The sequence below is a fragment of the Lissotriton vulgaris genome, chromosome 11 (genome assembly GCF_964263255.1).
Source record: "Lissotriton vulgaris chromosome 11, aLisVul1.2, whole genome shotgun sequence".
Lineage (NCBI taxonomy): Eukaryota > Metazoa > Chordata > Amphibia > Caudata > Salamandridae > Lissotriton > Lissotriton vulgaris.
In genome coordinates, this window is record NC_141699.1 from 372,414,591 (window position 1) to 372,434,783 (window position 20,193).

Here is a 20,193-nt window from a genome sequence, read left to right on the forward strand (position 1 = left end):
ACAATGGGGTAACCTGAAAACAGTCCAAAGGAAGCGGATCCAGGAACGGAATCCGGTAACCCAGATCAATGACCGACAGGACCCACTGGTCGGAAATCAGACTTGACCAACAAGCCAGGAACAAATGGAGCTAAGCCCCACTTTGGCATAGTCACTTTGGTCCAGCACCCTGAGGCTGGGATTTATAGTGGAATGCAGCCCCGATTGCGGACCTGACCACGAAAGGGCTGAGAAGACAGAGCAACCTGAAAACCTTGTTTATGGAAAAAGGACGTTTTCTTCTGCACAGTCTGAAAAGCCTTCAACAACTTCTTCTCCTCAGTAGACCACTGCACCATCATGTTCAAATCATCCCGAAAAAGCCAGGAACCCTCAAAAGGCAGTTTATGAACCAAGGGCTTCTAAACAGCGTAAAGACGCCAAGGGTTGGTCCAAAGAGACCTCCAACCAGCTACAGCTGCCCGGCAGCCAATGAGAAGGCCCACAACGTATCAAAAGTCACATCAGACAGAAACCGAGCCAAGACCTCCATCTGTGCCAAGGTAGGAGTAAGATCCCCTGATACTGAAGACAGTCAAACAACTTCTCAAAATCCTTGATAAGGACCTGAGAGGCAAAGGCCCAGTAAGTGCTAGCCCGAGCCCCAAAATGAGAAGCAGCATAAGAATGCTTGAGAGCGGACTCCACCTTCTGTTCAACCGGATCAGGAAGGGAAACCTCTTTTTGAAGACAAAGACGAAGAAGAAGAAGCCATGGAGGGCAAAAGAGAATTGACCATAGGAACCTGAGGAAACTGGGTATTAAACTCCGCCAGGCGATATCATTTCCCCGATAAGCGAGGAATTCCCTGTTTGTCAACCTCAAGCCATTCAGCTTGCACAGAGGTATCAGAATACATGTTAAAAAAATAAAACTCGGGGGCGTGGCTTGGACGCCGGCCAAGATGGCGGCGTGAACCTGGAGCTCCGGCATCGACCCACATCTTTCCCGCATTTGGGGAGCTACGTTGCGACTTTGGCCACAATGAGACCTGCCCCGCGAACCGGAGTTTGAGGAGCGCCGAGCGCCCCTTTTGTTTCCCGGTTTCGCTGACTCCTTTGCAAGTTGCGTGTGGGTCCCATCTTCGCGGCTGCAGCTGCCATTTTGTACGCCGGCCGCGGATTTCAGCGGCGGCCGGCTCCTTACACACGCATGAAAATTCTCCAGCTTTTTTCATAAAATGAAGATTTCTGCATTGCTGCACTTCTCTGGTGAGCCTTTTATCACATTTGTCCGACTTTTGAGGTGCCCTCTTTTTCACACCTCGTCTGCTATGTTTTGGGAGCCATTTTGAGGAAACTTGCTTCTACCATCAGCCTCATTCCTCTGAATATTCTGAATTGCACTTATATAGCGCTTACATGCCTCTGACTTTACGTACCTGTATGATTGCGCTCTGAAGTGCCACGTCAGGAGGCTCTACTTCAGGGTCTGCCTCCAGAGGTTAATTCCCGCTTACTACACATCTCCTCATAGCTCCTCTCACATATGCTTCTGCTAACAAGTGTTTTTGCGTGTCCTTGGAGTGCTCCTTATCCTGGTGCTTCACTTCTCCTGCGCAGTGTGTATCTGTTTGGAGGATTGTCACTTCTCTGTTTGAAGAAATCTTGCGATGCTGATTATGACTATATTTCCCTCAATGGCTTTCTCCTCGTCGCGGCAACTCATTGGCGACTTCTTGTACTTTACCTTATGGTTCGTTTGAATGGCTCTATCATCCTGACGTGCTCTTCTGCCTAGCACAGTGCCTGATACTGAACTGTGGTTTACTCTTTCCTCTAGCCATGACCTGGTGCTGATTTTTCCTATCAATACTCTTCAGGTACTTTTTTCTATCAGGATCACCTCATATTTAACATTGACATTTTGCCTCCACTTTCACTATTGGACGCCCTACATGGGGAAGCTTCGCACTTTGAAACTCACCAATTTATCGAAGCCACCCATTGGTTCTGACTCCGACTCACCTACCCAGGAAATGGAGGAGGGTAAATCTTCAAAGTCGGACTCTATACATGGGGCCATACCCAAGACGCAAAATGGAGGGAAAACTCAATCCTCTTTAATTTCTTCCAAGCGTCTGAAAAAGGATCCACCATCTCCTGGGAGTAACGCCTCGTCCTCCATAGACCTTATCTTGGAAGAATTGCGAGCCTTCAAGCCTTTTATGGAGGCAACCACAAAAAACATGCAGGCCATGCAGGAGAAATGGTCATCATTGGACTCCCGTGTTACGATTTTGGAATAATCTTCGGACTCTTTTCATTCTGTTTCCTCTCGCATACCTGCAATAGAAGCTGAGATTCTTCTCCTACGGCGTCAAACAGAGGATTTGGAAAATATAAATCGAAGAAACAACCTTCGCTTATATGGTCTTTCGGAACTTTCAGAAGGGTCCAATCCTACCATCTTCTTCCAATCCTTTCTCGCAAAAATTCTTGACAATCCGGCCTTAGCTTCCATTAACATCCAGCGAGCTCATCGTCTCGGTCCTAAGGTTGCCTCCAGGCCTAGAGGTGTGATTATGCTATTTTTGCAGTATACTGACCTATTACAGGTCCTTTCAGCCGCCAAGCTCAAAAAACAGATTATCTGGGAAGGTCATCGCCTTTATCTCTCCCAAGATGTCTCCAAGGCTACCGCAGATCGGAGGAAAACATTTTTGGACTTGCTGCCGCAGTTAAGAGCCCTTGGTGCCAGGTATGGCCTCTTACATCCATGTCTTTTCAAGGTCACCTATAAGGACAAAACAACCACCTACGAAGATACTGAGGCCTTGCAAGCTTTCCTACGCCAGCAGAGTTCTGATGTCATGGATACCTCCAAACCTGGATGAGTTACTTTGTTCATCATTGCCATATCGATCCTGTTGCATTGCATTTCTGTTCTCTTAACTGTCGTTGCATGATGTGTTTTCCTTACTGTTTCTGTTACATTGACTGTCTTATGTTATCAACCCTTGTATTTTTCCTAATGTTTTTTCTTCTTTCTTCAGATATGTCCCCTTTCATCTTTATCCTGACCTCTCCTATTGTCTCCTTATCTTACCCATTGGATTTATGGTATTAGAGGTCCGATGCCTGTTCTGGTTTTTCGTCGTCGTCTCCCGCCACCACCATCCCCATCCCTGTTCAGGACTTTCCGTTTCGTAAGTATGTCTCTCAGTCGTTCGTTTTGGACTTGTACTGTCTTTTTGTGTATTTTTGTATCTGTCCTTTTTCTCTCTTTCTCACTCTTGCACTCTCTCTTGTACTTCTCATGGTTTCTCCCTTTTTCTTCTTCTTTTTTCTCTTTCTCGATACACTCTTCCATTTGCACTAGTTTATTTCTTTCTAATCTCTTTTTCTCCTCTTCTATTTACCTCCTTCTCTATTCTTTTATCCTATTCTTTCTTCTTCCTTTCTCTCCATTCTACTTCTTATGCATTACTGAGCATGTTACGCTCAACTGTTTTTCTAAGTTGTTTCGTTCCGTGTAACAACATGGAACGTTAAGGGATTAAACAATCCCATTAAGAGACAGAGGGTTCTGTCACATTTAGCGAGATTAAAAACTGATGTTGCCCTCCTTCAAGAGACTCATCTTGCTGAACCGGAGGCTTTGAAACTTAAACGTTCTTGGGTGGGTAATGTTCTATGTTCTCCTATGACGTCTAGGAAAAATGGTGTTGTACTTTTGTTACATAAAAAGTTAAATGTTTCCTCGATTACCCATGAATGTGAAGCTGATGATCGTTGGCATATTGTTAACTTGCTTATTAATAACATCCCACTCACTCTATTTAATGTATACGCCCCCACTGGGATCGATAGATCCTTCTGGCCTGCTATCTCTTCCAAGTTGTCTTCCCTTTCTGGAGATTACATTCTTCTCGGAGGAGACTGTAATCAGGTTATTGATCCCTTTCTCGACCGACACTCAAAAGTTACTTTTGTTCCATCTAGAATGCACACACAGTTTGTGAACTCATTTCAAAACAATGACTTAGTAGATATTTGGAGACTATGCAATCCCGACCTTAGAGAATATAGTTTTTTCTCCCCTCCTCACCAATCTCAATCCCGCATTGATCATATATTTTTAAGCAAATCCTTGTCCCAACACGCCATACGTTCTGAAATTGGCTCCATCTTACTTTCCGATCATGCCCCAGTATTTGTAGACCTTGACTTACTCCCTTTTTCTCCCCACTCTGTCAGATGGCGGTTTAACAATGCTTTACTTTTATAACCCTCTTTTTGTTCTGAATTCACTGCCTTTGCCAAGGAATTTTTTCTTTTAAACCAAACCCCTGACTCCTCTTTTGTTATGGTTTGGGATTCATTTAAAGCAGCCTCTAGGGGTTTTATTATTAACTTTGTATCCCGCCGCAAGAAACTTTGAGAGGCCAAGTCGGAGAAAAAGTTTGGCTGACATTAAAGCCCTTGAACTTGCTTATTTTGCTTCTAAATCTGATTCCTCCCTTAAAGCTCTTATTGACGCTAAAATCTCTTTTAACAAATACACTACAGACGCTGCTTCTAATACTCTACTAAAATGTAACTCCAGATACTATGGGGGTAAGAATAAAATGGGAAAACTTTTGGCCAATTACTTAAAGATTCGTAAAGAACGCACAAAAATTCAATCCATCAAAACTTCTTCTGGAGCATCTACATATAAAGATAAAGAAATTCTTACTGAATTTGCCAAATTTTATGATACTCTTTATACTCCAGAACAAGTTCCTACGTCTGATGATCTCCTTTCTTATTTTCAATCTCTTCCACCTCCCTCAGTTTCACATGTTGACAGTCACGCTTTAGAACAAGACATTTCACTTTCTGAAATCTCTCATGCTATATCTAAACTTCGTCATGGCAAATCCCCAGGCCCCGATGGGTTTACTATTGAATTCTATAGTCACTTTGCCTCTCTCCTCCTTCCTAAACTCTTACTTTTATTCCAATCCTTCTCCGCTGCGGGTTCATCTAGTGGTTCTTTCCAACAAGCCTTAATTTGTTTAATTCCAAAAGAAGATAAAGATCACTCCTTGTGCACAAATTATAGGCCAATATCTTTAGTCAACACTGACTACAAAATTCTAGCAAAAATATTAGCTCTTCGCATGGATCCCCTCCTACCAGATATTATTGGCCCAGAACAATCCGATTTCGTAAAAGGGCGTCTCTCCTCTGATAATTCCAGAATTGTTCTTAACATTCTTAGCAAATCTTCTTCCTTGCCTCTTCCTTTTGCTGCCATCTCCCTAGACGCAGAGAAGGCTTTTGACAGGATTGGGTGGGATTTCATGTTTCATGCCTTGCGTTGGATTGGTATTCCTTCAAAATTCATTTCCATTATATCTTTACTTTATTCTGACCCTCAAGCATCTATTTTTGTAAATGGGATGTCCTCAGATTATTTTTCCTTACACAGAGGAGTCCGACAAGGTTGCCCTTTATCACCCTTACTTTTTGTTTTAGCATTAGAACCCTTTCTTACCAAAATTCGTTTAGATGACTCTATCTCTGGTTTTCACTTTGGTTCCCAACAAGTCAAACTTTCAGTTTATGCCGACGATATTCTTTTTTATTGGTACGACCCTTCTACCTCTATTCCCTCTTTCCTTAAACAGGTCTCTTCCTTCTCTGCAGTTTCCGGTTACCGCTTAAACGCCGACAAGTGTGAAATTTTACCTTTGAATCCTCTCTGTCAGAAGCATTTCTTTTCCTCTACAGGTTTTTCATGGCAACCATTTAAAATCAAATACCTAGGGGTTTGGTTCGCTCCTTCATTATCTGATACTCTCAAGTTAAATTTTGATTATATTTTCAAGAAAATTAACACAGCTATCACTCGATGGCATCCACTCTTTTTGTCATGGTAGGGTCGTCTCAATTCTATAAAGATGATGCTATCTCCCTTGCTCCTCTATATTCTTTCCATGCTTCCTTTACACATCCCTCTTTCTTTCTTTAAGAAAACTGACTCTTTATTATTAAAATTCTTATGGAATGGCAAACGTCCTCGAATAGCTCTTGCTACTTTGCGGAAGGATAAAGCTCAATCTGGAGTACGTTTTCCTGATTTCAAACAATATCATCGTGCTTTTTCTATGAAACAATCGACTCGCTGGTTTTCATCTACTCTGCCTTACTACCCCCCTGTCTGGCTCACCATGGAATCCTCTTTCATCTCTCCTTTCACCTTCCGTGAATTTCTGTCCTTTACATCTTCTTTAACTCGTCTTCGCACACCTATTCTTTCACATTCTCGCACTCTTCTTTCTCCTTACTTAACTTCCTCTTTTCCATCCCTCCTATCCATTCACGAGCAACCAATTTGGAATAACTCCCATCTTAAAATACGTAATCGCACTATTTATTGGAAAACTTGGCATTCTCGAGGAATTTGCTGGATCTCCCAGTTACTCTCTCAGAATACGCCTCTCTCCTTTCACGATCTTCAATCTATTTTTTCTCTACCTGCCTCTGCCCGTTCGCAATATACCTCTCTTCATCCAGTCTTGCTCTCCTATCTTCAATCTCTTTCATCCTCCAACGATATTCCTTTGGATCGCAGATCTACTTCCCTTTTACTGGAAACCTCTCCTTCTGTATCTGCTTTATATAACTCTTTCCGTTTTATTACTGATAGGTCGAAATCACGCATTGAACTTGCATGGGAGCTAGATCTTTCTCAGAACTGGCCTGTACTTTTGTGGGATAAAATTTGAACTAAACTACATAAGACCTCTAGAGCTGCTAACACCACCCAAACTTTATTTTTCATTTATCATAGAACTTTATTTACTCCACCAGCTTTGTCCCATTTTTCATCAGACACTCCTTCTACCTGTTGGTCTTGTCCCTGTCCTTCTGCTGACCTCAAACATATGTCATTTGATTGTTCGCCTACTTCCCAGTTCTGGCAGTTGATTTGGCGGCAAATTCAGAGGATTTTCCATTTTCAAGTCCCCTTTGCACCTTCACTAGTTTTTCTTGGCTCTCTCTCTTCAGACCTTCCTCAACCTCCCAACCAATACCCTTTACTTGACCTTTTCATCGCTATTGCCTTTCATATTGTTACTTCTAACTGGAAACAAGCTGCAAATATTTCTTATCAGTCCTGGTGGAATGCAATCTGTTTCAATCATCGTTTAGACACTAACTATGTATCCCCCATTTCCCTGGCTGTAAAACGTGACCTGATTTGGCTCCCTTTAGTGACATACCTCTCTTCCTTTTCCCCCGTTCCTCCCTCTCCTGCACCTGAATTATTTGAAGTCGCAAACCTCCATGAATTGATTATTAGCTGTTTTTCTCTTTTTACTTGATTATTTGATCACTTATCATTATTACGTTTTACTGTGCTTTGTTTTTATTTATGATTTTTCATTCTACTGATATGTTCAGGATTTTCATGCTTGTAATGCTTACTTTTTTATGATTTTATTATTGTTATTACATTGTTTATTTCTTTGATCCACTTATTGTAACTCTTCTCCCCCTTCCCTCCTTCTCTTTTTCTTTTCCTCAATAAATCAAACTTTAAAAAAAAAAACTCACCGCACCGTATCCCCCTGCACATCAGCAGAAACAGGAATAAAGTACGGCACAGCAAAACACCAATGCTCCGACTGTGGTGTCAGACAATAGAAAAAACAGGCCTGGTGGTAGGTGGGATGGGCTTAAATTGTAATAATAAAAGAAACACTAACGTTTCAATTGGACTGTCATGAGGCAGGATTGCCTCATATAGTAAGGACTGGGACGAGGAGGAATATGAGGCGGTAATGCACAGGTATACAGTAACACATATACGATGTTAATTATCTTTAGGGCTCCCGGTTTGATGGTATTTATTTTTTTAACATTTCCGTCTGTATTTATCCATATTTATTTTTTTCTCATCTTATTGGTATTTATCCATATATATTTTGTGTTTTGAATATATGGAGTTATAAAATGGTATATTTATACATTTATTTAACTGATAAACATACACTCATACTTTGCTGCTTGTCGTTTTTTATTTTAGCAAATTAAGGAGCCAAATATAGCAAAACACTACACCTTTAAGTGATTTTTCGCATTATAAAACAAATACAAATATATATTACCACAAACCTGAATTTAGGGAAATCTCAACCTATTTTTAACTTCCCATGCTGCCTATCTGCTCAACTGTTGTCCTAGAAATCACGAAAAACAGCATGGAGTCACCCACCAGAAGCACACTTTTCTGCATTTTTCTGCTTTTGAAAATAAATAAAGACAGAAAACACTTTGTTTTCTGTCTGTCATTATGTGTAGAAATGCGTAAAAACTGAAAACTGGGGGCCCGATGTAGGAGCCCTAATACCGGTCGGAAACGGCCGATTTCGGCCGTTTCCGACCGGTATTAGGGTTTTCTAATGTAGGAGCATGCTTTACAGAATCGGTATTTTACCGAATCTGTATTTACAGATTCGGTAAAATTACCGAATCGGTAAATACAGACTCGGTAAAAATACTGATTCTGTAAAAGCACATGTAGGTAGCACATCTTTGAGTGCCGCAGGCCTTTCAGATTCGGTATTTTACCACCCAATCCAATTGGGTGGTAAAATACCGAATCCAGGTGTGCATGCACCTCTGTGCATGCACACCTGTGCAATGTGACACACAGACATGCCCTTAGGGCATGTCTGTGTGCCACATGGCACACAAGTCCGGAATTGTGGTGCCAGAGGGTGTCAAAGTGACACCCCCTGCTCCCTTGCAAAAATCGGAATTTACCGAATTGGTAAATACCGATTCGGTATTCACCATTGATTCCTATGGGCTTCAAGGCCCATAGGAATCAATGGGGGGTACCGATTCTGTATTTATCGAATCGGTAAATACGGAATCTTACAGATTCGGTATTTACCGATTCTGAAATACCTACATGTGCCCCCTTCCAGTGGCGGTGCCTAGTCATGGGCGGAGGGGCTCCGCCCCCTTTATTTTTGCCCCGCGGCAAAAGGAAAACTAAATTCAAATCCATATTTTTCGGTAGCAATAATACAAGCTGCAGTTACAGTACCAACTTAAAAAAAAAACACATTTATACTGGCTCGAGTGACTCGAGTCGATCCTGATGGCTGGTACACTCTCCCCTGAAGTAGTATGTGCGTGCTGATGGCTGCGAAGTCAATTTCCTTTGCCGGGCTGACGATCTCACCGCTCTGGGTTCTGTGAGGTCATCACCTCAGCAAATACAGAGCCTCGGGTGTAATCTCCACCCCTAATGACGTGGTGGGTAAAGTTAGCCACGGGCGCTTCAGGCTGCAGCCCTGTAGCTCTGGGGCTTCACGTCAATCAGGTAGTGGAGCCCATGTCACCCCACCCTCTCCTAACTCGTTTCAGGGTAGGGTCAGTGTACATCACTTACTCCACCCAGTGACGAGTGGGAAAGGGCGGGGTAAAGGCTTAAGGCCAGAAGCAGAGAAATCGAGTCTGCGCAGTGGTTTAAAGACACACTGCGCAAACTCGAGGTGTATGCTTCCCGCCATAGATTTAGTGAGGGAAGCCATTGAAGTTCCAGTGCCAGCTGACTTGTGCCGTGCGACACAGAAGACAGTAGGCATGCTGCTGCAGGTTTCAAGAAAGAAGCTTGTAGCTTAGTTTCAGCCGCCTTATGTGCCCTCCACCCACCTCTGTGTAAGGTAAATAAAATTTGAGAGCATCGGAAGTAACAAAGAACATTTTGTGTGGCATTTCTCCTTCTTTCGGCACCCGTGTATCTTGGTAGTGCAGCATTCTTTAGTAAGAGGGTAAATACTGGCCTGGTCATGCGGCGTGCCAAATACCGATCATTCCAAATAAGGGAGAAGGCCTGGGGGCTTCACAATGCCTAAGACTGCAAATGACAGGGTCGAGTTGCCGAGGGCTGGTCCAAGGGAGGTTAGACATGACATGAGCAGAGTTGCAGAGGGAGACCCGACATTGAATTAACTGTTACACCTGGTCCCAACAGTCCTACTGTATAGTGTCCAGAAATAAAAGCGGCCCGGGCATTTTTGCAAAACTGTGAAATGAGTTGTGCTACGTGTGCACGCTGTGAACCTGTGTTCGCGAGTACTGGGTGTGTTTAGAGCAAAATGAGTGCAGGTTTTTTCTACTTTCTTCACCTGGAGACTGAGGATACGAGCGTCTGTGCCCTGCTTATTCTCCATTATCAACTCTCCTTGTTGTCCGAGTGTGCAGTAGCAACCCTCAACCTGCATCGTTGACGGCTGCTTGGGTCAGCAGCAGAGAACTGGTGTCTTAGAGTCTGAGCAGATGTAATTTTGTAACCCATAGCATTAGAAAGAACAAAATATTCTTTTGACTGGCCGTTGTGTTTTCTGGGTAGGCCGTAAATTAATTAATGTTCCCCCCACATCATGCATTCCTTTCAGACTGCTTAATGGTTTATGACTCGTCTATCTTGGAGTGCCTCTGAATGTAAGGGGAAGACCAGGCCTCCTACAATGTGCACTTGTTTTAAGATGTTTTATACATTTAACGCTTTAATGATTAGCCCCAGATTTCCTTTGTGCAAGATGTTGTATTATTTTGACTAGCTGGCACGGAGAGCTGGCAATGTATTTTTTCTGGCAATTCAGCATACTTTCAGTTGTTGCCGATCACCTATTCAACTAAATAGAGTCACATTATTAGTTTGTACATGTTAGCACATAACTATTTGAATAATGCAGGCTATTTCTCTGTGTCAATGCAGTGAGAGATCGGTTCCTTCATACTGCAAATGTTACGGCTTAAAATTCTCATCTAGGCATGATGGCTGCATCCCAGGAAAAGAGTAATTTATGATACACTAATTGTGGTTCTCCGGAGAACCATCATTTAAAAATAACTGAGCATAAGTGAGGTTTGTTGCTCTTTTCTTCTGGGTAAAATTTTAAATGAAGATGATATGCCAGCATAGCTCATATGAGCATTAATAGCATTACACAATGAATAAGCAGATAATGGCTTCGTTGAATTAGGAGATGGTATCAATATATCCTAACACTGAGCATAGATGTTGATGTGACATCAGAAGATGAATTCTGGTTGGAATAAGTTGTCTTGGTCATAAGATTAATATTAAGAGTTTTATGAGATGTACACATTGAAGTTCCTTCTCATTATATGTATTTGATAATAATAACTTGTATTTTACATAATGTTTAATACTGCAGTTTTTTCTACATTTAGTGCTAAAAAAAAATCGCCGGCATTTGAGTTTGTGATATGATATAGCCATGACAGGATCTAAGTGATGAATTAATGTACTGTAAAATGCTTCTGTCTTATAAACGATAAAACATTTAAAACAATAATATGAATAACTATGGAAGGACTATAGACACATAATGTTGTCCTTTGTGTGGTCACCAAGGTTTTTATAAATTATAAATGAACTATTTACTACAACAAAGGCTTTCATTTGTGAATTCATTTGAAACTTTCTGGTGACAACTATTCTATTCTTTAATCGTTTTTAAGAGGAAACATGAGTGTGATATTGATTGAGTTGTGCAGTGATTTCTTCTAATGAAAAATGCATAATTTCACACCATTTATTTAAAAAATTGCTTGGGCGAATTGCCCCAAACACCCGCTACGTCACGACCCCCAACGATGTCCCTCACAGCCCTACCACTTTCAAACTTCACCAGCCGCCACTGCGGCCCCTTCTATTCTACCACTTCTTAAATACCGAATTGGTATAATTCGGTATTTTAGAAGTGGTCAAATAAAATTACCTACATCTAGCCCTGGGAGCCTTAATTATCTTATAGTCAGGTTTATCCCTCTCTTATCTTGGTTTGGTGTGAAAAAGTAATATCTGAGACATGGATATGTATCAAGCTCGCTAATGTGGATTCACCCTTGCACCTATCTTTCTAGCCCTGTCTAGACAAGAGGTCGCCAAGGTTTAAGGTACAGTTCAATATTGTAGTAAACAAATCCTCCACTCTCCTCTCCCCTTGGGCGTGCCTTGACTGAGTCAGTCTGTAACTGTCAACATAGGAAATGGTACAAACTAATAATGGAGGTTAGTGACCTATGCCAATACACATTGTCTAAGCTTTCAGACCCCCCTCTGGCCTCCCACCCCAGGGAATCTGCCTGGTTTTAGAGAGGGATTCCTCCTAACAGGTGGATGTGTCATATAGAATCTAAGAGGGTATCTGGTGTCTCCTCAGAGGAGGAGGCATCTGGGTGTTTCAGCTCTGTCACCAAAGCTTCCCATGCCCTAGCAGCCTCTATGGATCCTCAACACCTTCTGGCTTCTCTCATTTGTATGGCCCCTTCCCAATCCGCCCAACGCATGACCTTTCTTTTCCACCCCTCAACTGAGGGCTCCTTTTGTGATTTCCAATGCCTTATATGAGTGCTTTGTCCTGGAATCTGCTGGTCACTTTGGTCTTAGAGGTGTGTGGGAACCAATACAACAGACAATGCGTCGGTGTGCAGGTAACATCCCTCTCAGTCACCTCTGCTAAGGTGTCTGTTACTGCCCCGCAAAAGCCTCCCAGTTCTGGGCAGCTCCACAATGTATGCAGAAATTTGGCCCCTATCTCCTTGCAGAGTGGGTATTTAGCAGTGCCTATCTGGAAGTATCTATTTATCCTTTCAGGTGTAAGGTATGCCCTGTGAAGTAAGTAGGAGTTTATTAATTGAAACCGTGCATGTCTAGAGACTTTAGGGGAATGCTCCACCAGGTCCTTCCATACTTTTTCTTCTATTTGAACTGCTAGATCTCCCTCTCATCAGAGTCACAGAGTATTAAGTGTGGGTAACGCCTCATCGCAAAGTCAGTGGTACAAACAAGTAACTGCCTTATAAGTCCCAGAAGAGGCAACCAGGTATTGACACCCTCCCGAAAGCGAAGGTTCAACAAGGCCTGCCCCCAGTGTTTCTAAATCTCTGCAGCTAGGTCTCTATGTAACAAAAAGTGACCCTGTGGTAAATCATATCGCTCTCGAAAGTCTTCAAATTGTAGCAGGGAACCGTCTGCATAGAGCGCACCAAGGGTTGTTACTCCAGTCTCCATCCATTCCCTCAACCCGCGCCTGTCCCCCCAAGAGGAAGTTGAGAAGAAATTCCAACTGATTTTCTGGGGCGTATGGGCACCTAGTTTTCAGCTTTTGTAAGCTTCTGATCCAGCACTTGTGAAGCACTCTAAATTCTGTGCTATCCCTCACCCCTGGAGTGGGTAACCGCAACACGATGCGGGACAACAGACGTAGGCTCGGCACAGCAGAATCCAGGTGGTTTGTCCTGCTGACCCTCCCAGCCACCCACTGTGTGAGCCACTGCAGATGTGCAGCTAAATAGTAACCCTCAAAGCCTGGAAGCCTGTCATCCTAGGTCTTTGAAGGATAGTTTGCGCCACCCTAAGTCTGCCAAAACCCCAAATAAAGCCTGTAATCAGTGATTGTAAGGTGTGAAATATTCCAGCCGGAATCCACACCAGGAGTACCTCAAAGAAGTATAATAATCTGGGCATGGTCACCATTTTCAAAAGAGCGACTGTACCAATCACTGAGAGGGGGAGGGTAACCCAAAACTCCATAATCAACTTCGCACCCTGGATGGAACCCACGATATTCACCTCTCTATGCTGTGCCACCGGGTCGTGGTAGATTTTTACCCCAAGTACCGGAGGCATCTAGATTTCCATATCACTTCACTCACCGCAGCTGGTTTATCTCTACCCGCCACCGTAGGGAAGAGACAGGATTTTTTCTAGTTAACTAATAATCCTGATACTCTTCCAATGTGTGCATGGAGCTCTCTTGCCCCTTCAAAATCCTCCCCCACGATCTGGAGAAAAAGCAGAAGGTCCTCAGCGTATTACACAATATGGTGGTTCCCACTCATTACCTCCATAGCCCGCTATGGAGTCCCAGTTCTGACCCGAGCAGATAGAGGCTCCATGGCGAGGGAAAATAGTAGGCGCGATAAGGGGCAGCCCCGGCTAGTACCTCTGCCCACCTGATAGCTGTCCAAAATCATTCCCCCGGTTCGTACTCTAGCTCAAGACTCTGCATATAATAGGGCCATACATTCTGCAAAGCCGAGGCCCAGTCCAAACCGTCACATTACTTTAAAGCGATAGGGCCACTCTAGGCTGTCAAAGGCCTTTTCTATATCTACTGCCAAAAAGACGCCTTCACCATTACTCTTAATGAATCTGCTTCAAATATTCGCAAGAGCCTCCGAATATTGAGGGCCGTGTTATGGTCTGGTATAAACCCCGCTAATGAATCAGGGTCGTCATGTATGGGAGAAGTTGGGTGGCCAATATTTTGCTCAGGATCTTATAATTCAAATTAAGCATTGATAACGGTCTATAGGCCGTTTTATTGAAAGCCGGTTTTCCAGGCTTTAATAGAGGCACAATCAAAGCTTCCCTCATGGCCTCAGGGAGTCTCGCCCATTGCTTTGATAGATTATAGAGTTCCACCAGATGCAGTCCTAGCACTTCAACATATATAGAGTAAAATTCAATCGGCAAGCTGTCGGTTCCAGGTGCTTTATTCCGGGCCATTGATTTAATGGCGTCCGTGACTTCCTGTATTTCTATTTCCCTTCCCAATAGTTCCGCCTCCTCGCTAGGTATATGCGGTAATCTCAGAATCCCCAAGAATAGAGCAGCCGTTCCTGTATGCGTTCTTTGCCGTACATCTACAACAAGTTGCTTTTCCGCCACAGCATTTCGCCACCATTGGACTTTTACCCAGCATGGAAAAAGCCTACATGAGATATTAATGCAGACTATGTGGACATAAAATGGAAAGGCTCTCTCACATAGTGTTTGCCGGCTTAATGTTACTGTCTTTGTGGAAGAAATCGGAAAATGCGATTTTTACTTAGCACAACATTCACAATTGTGTTAGCAATTACTTTCTGTATGGATGGCGATCACCCGGACGAGTCAGTGAGCGTTATTGAATTCATGACAACAAGTTCTGCTGCATTAGAAAGGTCAGACATCAATGAAGAATATATACAAACGCTTGAAAAATAGCATTCTGTGATTAAAATACTTTTAGCTTTCGTATTTGAGGTCAGGGTGTCAATTATTTTTTTATATTGAAATGTAAATGTACTTTTTCATGGTCCTTGACAATGCTAATGTTATTGTTGTATGTTTGAGCACTCTATGGCTGTAAACATATTCCCCTTCCTGTATTCTAATGGTTTCAATGTACTGTACAATAAGTAAACAATACGTGCAATAATAATAGAAAATCATGGCCAAGAGTAGCCCATTTTGAGGAGCCAGAGATGCACAGTCCTTGCCTGCTCCCTGTCAGCACGCACGCGCACACATCAGTCATATGGCCACACCTGAGTTGGATTCTCTCACTCACTTCTACTTGATCACGTGCAGATACTCTTGCTCGCTCGCCATCATATGGCAATATTTATTCAGCTGTTGATGTTCACGTGACCTTTCCTTGCTCACGCTCACCTGCCTCTGCTCCCACTCATCTATCTCTATGTGGTCACCCTCAATGGTCCGTCCACGCTTCCAGGCGCTCTGTTTGTGCTCACCTGACGGTCCTCAAGCACCCATCCTCCTGCTAATACTCACCTGCATGTGCTCCTTAAAGATGTGCTTCTTTAGTGTCTTTCCCAGGATTTTAGTGATGATCTTGAGGCTCAGGCATCTCCGCAGCTGCCTAGAGAGGGGAGAGTGGGGTAGTGAGAGGAGGGACACGATGGTTATGAAAAGCAATGTGCTCAAGCAATGTGTACAACCCGTGTGTGACTTTCTAATAGGCGGTACCTGCTCCACCAGCCTCCCTCTAAGGTGAAGCGTAGAGCTTGTCAGCATGTGCCCCTCTGGATTGATACATATGGGGCTTGCCAAAACGTGGTCACTCTTTTTGACACACAGTGGGGTCAGAGGGTGGATTTCTCCTTTTCAATAACACCCACTGGGACCCTTGAGAGAATGGGTGCCATCGCACTGCCGATCAGGACCTGTGAAAGGGTGGCTCCTTCACTTGTTGATAGTATGCGTGGGCTTGTGAGAGGGCGGGAGTACCTGGTGGTGGCAATTAAAAGGTATGCGTTATCATTTTTTTAAAGGTGTGTGTTATCATTTAAAAAAAAATCATCTGTGAAATGTTATATCATTCATACCGTTCATACTGGCTACAACAAAAACCCAAAACCCACATTAAGGCATTTGATATCTAGGAGGTTACAGACGGTCTTTATATGCAGGCATTCAACTATGCCTCGACAGCTCTATGACATACAGCAGTATAATGTTACTTTGCACCCCGCCTCTTGTCTTCTGAAGACCATAAAGAGTTGTAATAATATGGGGGAGGGGGGTTGGAAAGAAAGTAGCAAGACCATAAGCAGATCCACTTCACTAAATCCGTCTCAGTTTTGGTAGTCTTTTCAAAGGCACCAACTCGCCCATATGACTGACTCTATGACAGTCTCACCATCTGTTACCTGTGAGTTTAAATGTAGTAAATATGAATCATAGTAAATCTTTCACATTTCCCAATAGAGCGACTTCAACCAGCTGTAGAATTTCCTGGCCAACCATGCCAGATTACATTGTCAGTGGTGGTGCCTAGAAGTCGCGGATTTGCGGGCAGTGCCACTCTGGGTATCTATAACCGGAACTCAGAACGGGGCTTCTGTAGCAATGTGCATCCTCATGTAAGCCCATGCGATGTAGGAAGAAAGGGATATAATAAATCATGTGTAAGACTTAGAAGTGTATCCGTCGTAGTCTGTGATTAGGGAAAAGTGCACTCAGTAACTTACAGCTGTATGAACATTGCGCCTCTGCAAAGGGCGTATCAAGGTCTGCAAGCCATTGTCGCTTCGCCATGGCATGCCATAGTGCTGCCGCACACTGCATGTCTTTTTACACTCCGGAGACTAGTTTCTTAACCCTTTAGGTGCTGCGCACGTTCACCGGCCGACGGCACCACTACCTCGGGAGTGCTGCCGTCGGCCGTTGAACGTTCGAACTGCACCTGCGCAATGGAACGTCCAGCACTGGAGCTGGACGTTCCATAGCAGCTTGAGACAGAGCAGCCATCGATTTCTCTTGTGGGGTAAATGTTGGTAGAGGAGCAGGGATGTGGATATGCGCACTTCTCTTAGGTTTGCAGATTACTGGTAGTACAGAATTGAACGCCAATGAAATGTTTGGAGCACACAGCACGCGCACTTCCGTACACTGTCTTGTCACCTCAGTCTCCACACTTCATTAACTATAACTCGCCACTGTACCATGAACTGTGTTGTGGCTAATAATATAATTTCTGATGTCATAAGTGTTTTATTTAATGCAATAATTTCACATGCTCTAACTTAGACAACAGACAAGGGTATAATGGGTAGTACATGGAGAAGGGGTGAGTTATAGTTAACGTAGTGTGGCGAGTGACGTACAGTGCAGTGGCGTATAGTGCATTTCAGAGCAATGGAGTGGCATAGAGTGTAGTAGCGGACACTTGAATGGCATCACTCCAATAGTATATCATCCAGTGAGCCATAGTGGAATAGTGTAAATTGGAGAAGGGGACAGTGGAAACCCGTTTCGGCCAACTACCATATTGTTTTATTGTGTTCTTCCATTACTGATGTAAAGCGCTCTGATATACTCGGGTGGAGCTAGAACTATATAAAACCTTCAAAATAAAATAAAAATAGCAGTACAGTTTAGGGGTATCCAGCAAACTGGCATACACAAAAGTGTAATAGAATACATTGGGAAACCGTATAGTAGCATAGAGTATAGTGGTGTACATTGCAATAGTGTACAGTCAAAGTTGTGTCGAGTAGAGTGGGGTAACATACAGTGGATTAGCATACAATGTAGTGGTGGGTATTGTAGTGTGATAAAGAGAAGTAGCATACAGTAAATTCTGTATAGTGGAGTGGCATAAACTAAGAACGTAGATAGTGTGATGGTGTAAAGTGGAGTGTGTAAATTAAAGTGTGTGGTGTTAAAGTGTGTCCAAAGATGTAAATGTTTTCTTGCCAAAATATATACTATAATATGTGGATGTTGTGGGGTCCCAAAAGGTGGTTTAATTCAATAGATTTTGCATAATTATTTTTACTGTGCGTATTGTGAAATCCATCATTTGGATTTGGTTAAAACTTGGCTGGATTAGATATTATGGTGTGCAGATGCTTCATTTGGGTAGAGCAAGTAAGTAGTGTAACTATTTTGTAAGTTTAATTTATTTAAACTTTGGGAGATCTGTTTGCGCTGTATTTTTGTGAAATATGGGTGTATTTCACTGTACAACTACGGTACATAGTGATGCCAAATTATCAGCTGATTGCCTAATGACTGCTTTGACAAAAGTGAAAGGCAGGAATGTTGTTTTCAAGTGTGTTTTGCCCGTGTTCTGTGTTATGCCTTCAGATATAGGTAAGTAATGGGTTTGGTATTTTTGCGCGGGCTATTAACACTTTACTAAAGTGGTAATAGGTTTTGTGAAATATTTATACGTTTCTTTATATTTTTTGTATAAAAAGGAATTTAAGCGGTACTACCGGGGTGCCAGAAAATTATTTTGCAAGGTTACCATTGTTATTTCTAAATTTCTCTACATTTTTGTAGCACTCTATGGGGAACAGCATTTTATTGTAAGTAGAGCAATATTTTTTAGTAATTAACGCACTACTCTATACCCTTTTTTCAACATATTTAAATATGTTAACATTGGAAAACACACTTTTGCACACTATATTTACAAAATATATTACCTTATGGTGTTTTTCAAAATTGTTTAAAAAAAATGTTGACATTTAATTTTTGGGTACTCCGTATTTTATATCTATCTATATATATATATATATATATATATATATATATATATATATATATATATATATATATATATATATATATATATATATATATATATATATATATATATATATATATATATATATATATATATATATATATATATATATATATATATATATACCCCACGAACTCCGCCAAGTCCCAAAGAAAAACTCCAGGAAAATAACGAAACCGGACCCACACGGATAATTTGCATATATAAAAACACTTATACATTTTTCTTCCCTACTTATTACCACTTTAATAAAGTGGTAATAGCTATGGGAAAAATACAAAACCTGATTCTTACCTACATTACAAGGAGTAACGCAGAACACAGGGAATCTCGAGGTGTAAGCAAGATGGCTGCCTTTAACTTTTGTGAAGGCAGTCATTAGCCAATCAGCTAAAGACTTGTCATGACAATGTATAGCTCTGGAGTACCACAGTATTATCACAGCCACATATACACCTAAATTAAAAACACTTAAAACATATGAGATACTTACCTGCGGTGCATCACAGAATCATCTGCGCACCATAATATATAATCTTTCCAAATGTTGTCAAAATCTGACTGACGGTTTTCTAGCTCTACGAAATACAAAAGTCTATGTAAACTGCATTGGATTTTATGCCCATTTTGGCAACCTCCTTTTTTTCTTTGCACACCCTTGACTAAATGCCATAAAACTTTCTCTACTACAAAAATTAAATGGGAGCTGTACGTCTTCAAAGTTTTGAAGAGATTCGTCAAAAGAAAGCAAACTTATTAAGGAACAAAAATTAATAACTCCCTATCTCTGGTGACCCTAACTATAATTGCACTCCATAATATTTATAAATATTACCTACTGGCGGTCGTCATTGGGTAGTTTTAGTTAGGACCTAGTTTCCACGGGAAATGCATTCTTTGTTTTGCTAATAGATTTGGTGCAGTTTGACAAATCTTCAAGAAATTTTCAAAACTAGTGTGCCAGTCACTTTAGCTGCTTTCTTCAAAGTTTTGTGGTGATTCGTCAAGCGGGGGTCAAGTAAAAGGGGGTCCCAAAACAGGTTTTCCCCATACGGATTTTAGACACGACTACGCTTCGTCCTGGCATGCTTGAAGACCATAATAACTTGAAGAACAAGGTACTTCACTGGATAACAAGTAACATCGTTGCATGTCCTGGCTTAGATCATAGTATAATTATGGTACGACGCGTGGCATGGGTCGGCTGCTCCCCCAAGGTGCGTGGAGGGGATTGTGTTATAGTTAATTTTAACAGGGCAGCCATGGCTGAAAGAATTTCATCA

The 20,193-nt window shown here is 42.2% G+C and overlaps 1 protein-coding gene across 1 annotated transcript in view; it reads right to left on the reverse strand.

Moving 5' to 3' along the window:
* Window positions 1–20,193, reverse strand: part of FAM178B (family with sequence similarity 178 member B) — a 2,784,983-nt gene that overhangs the window by 317,353 nt on the left and 2,447,437 nt on the right. Inside the window, exon 16 of the mRNA XM_086943356.1 lies at window positions 15,646–15,733. Within this exon, the coding sequence (XP_086799482.1) occupies window positions 15,646–15,733 (88 nt within the window). The remainder of the gene's footprint in view (window positions 1–15,645; window positions 15,734–20,193) is intronic.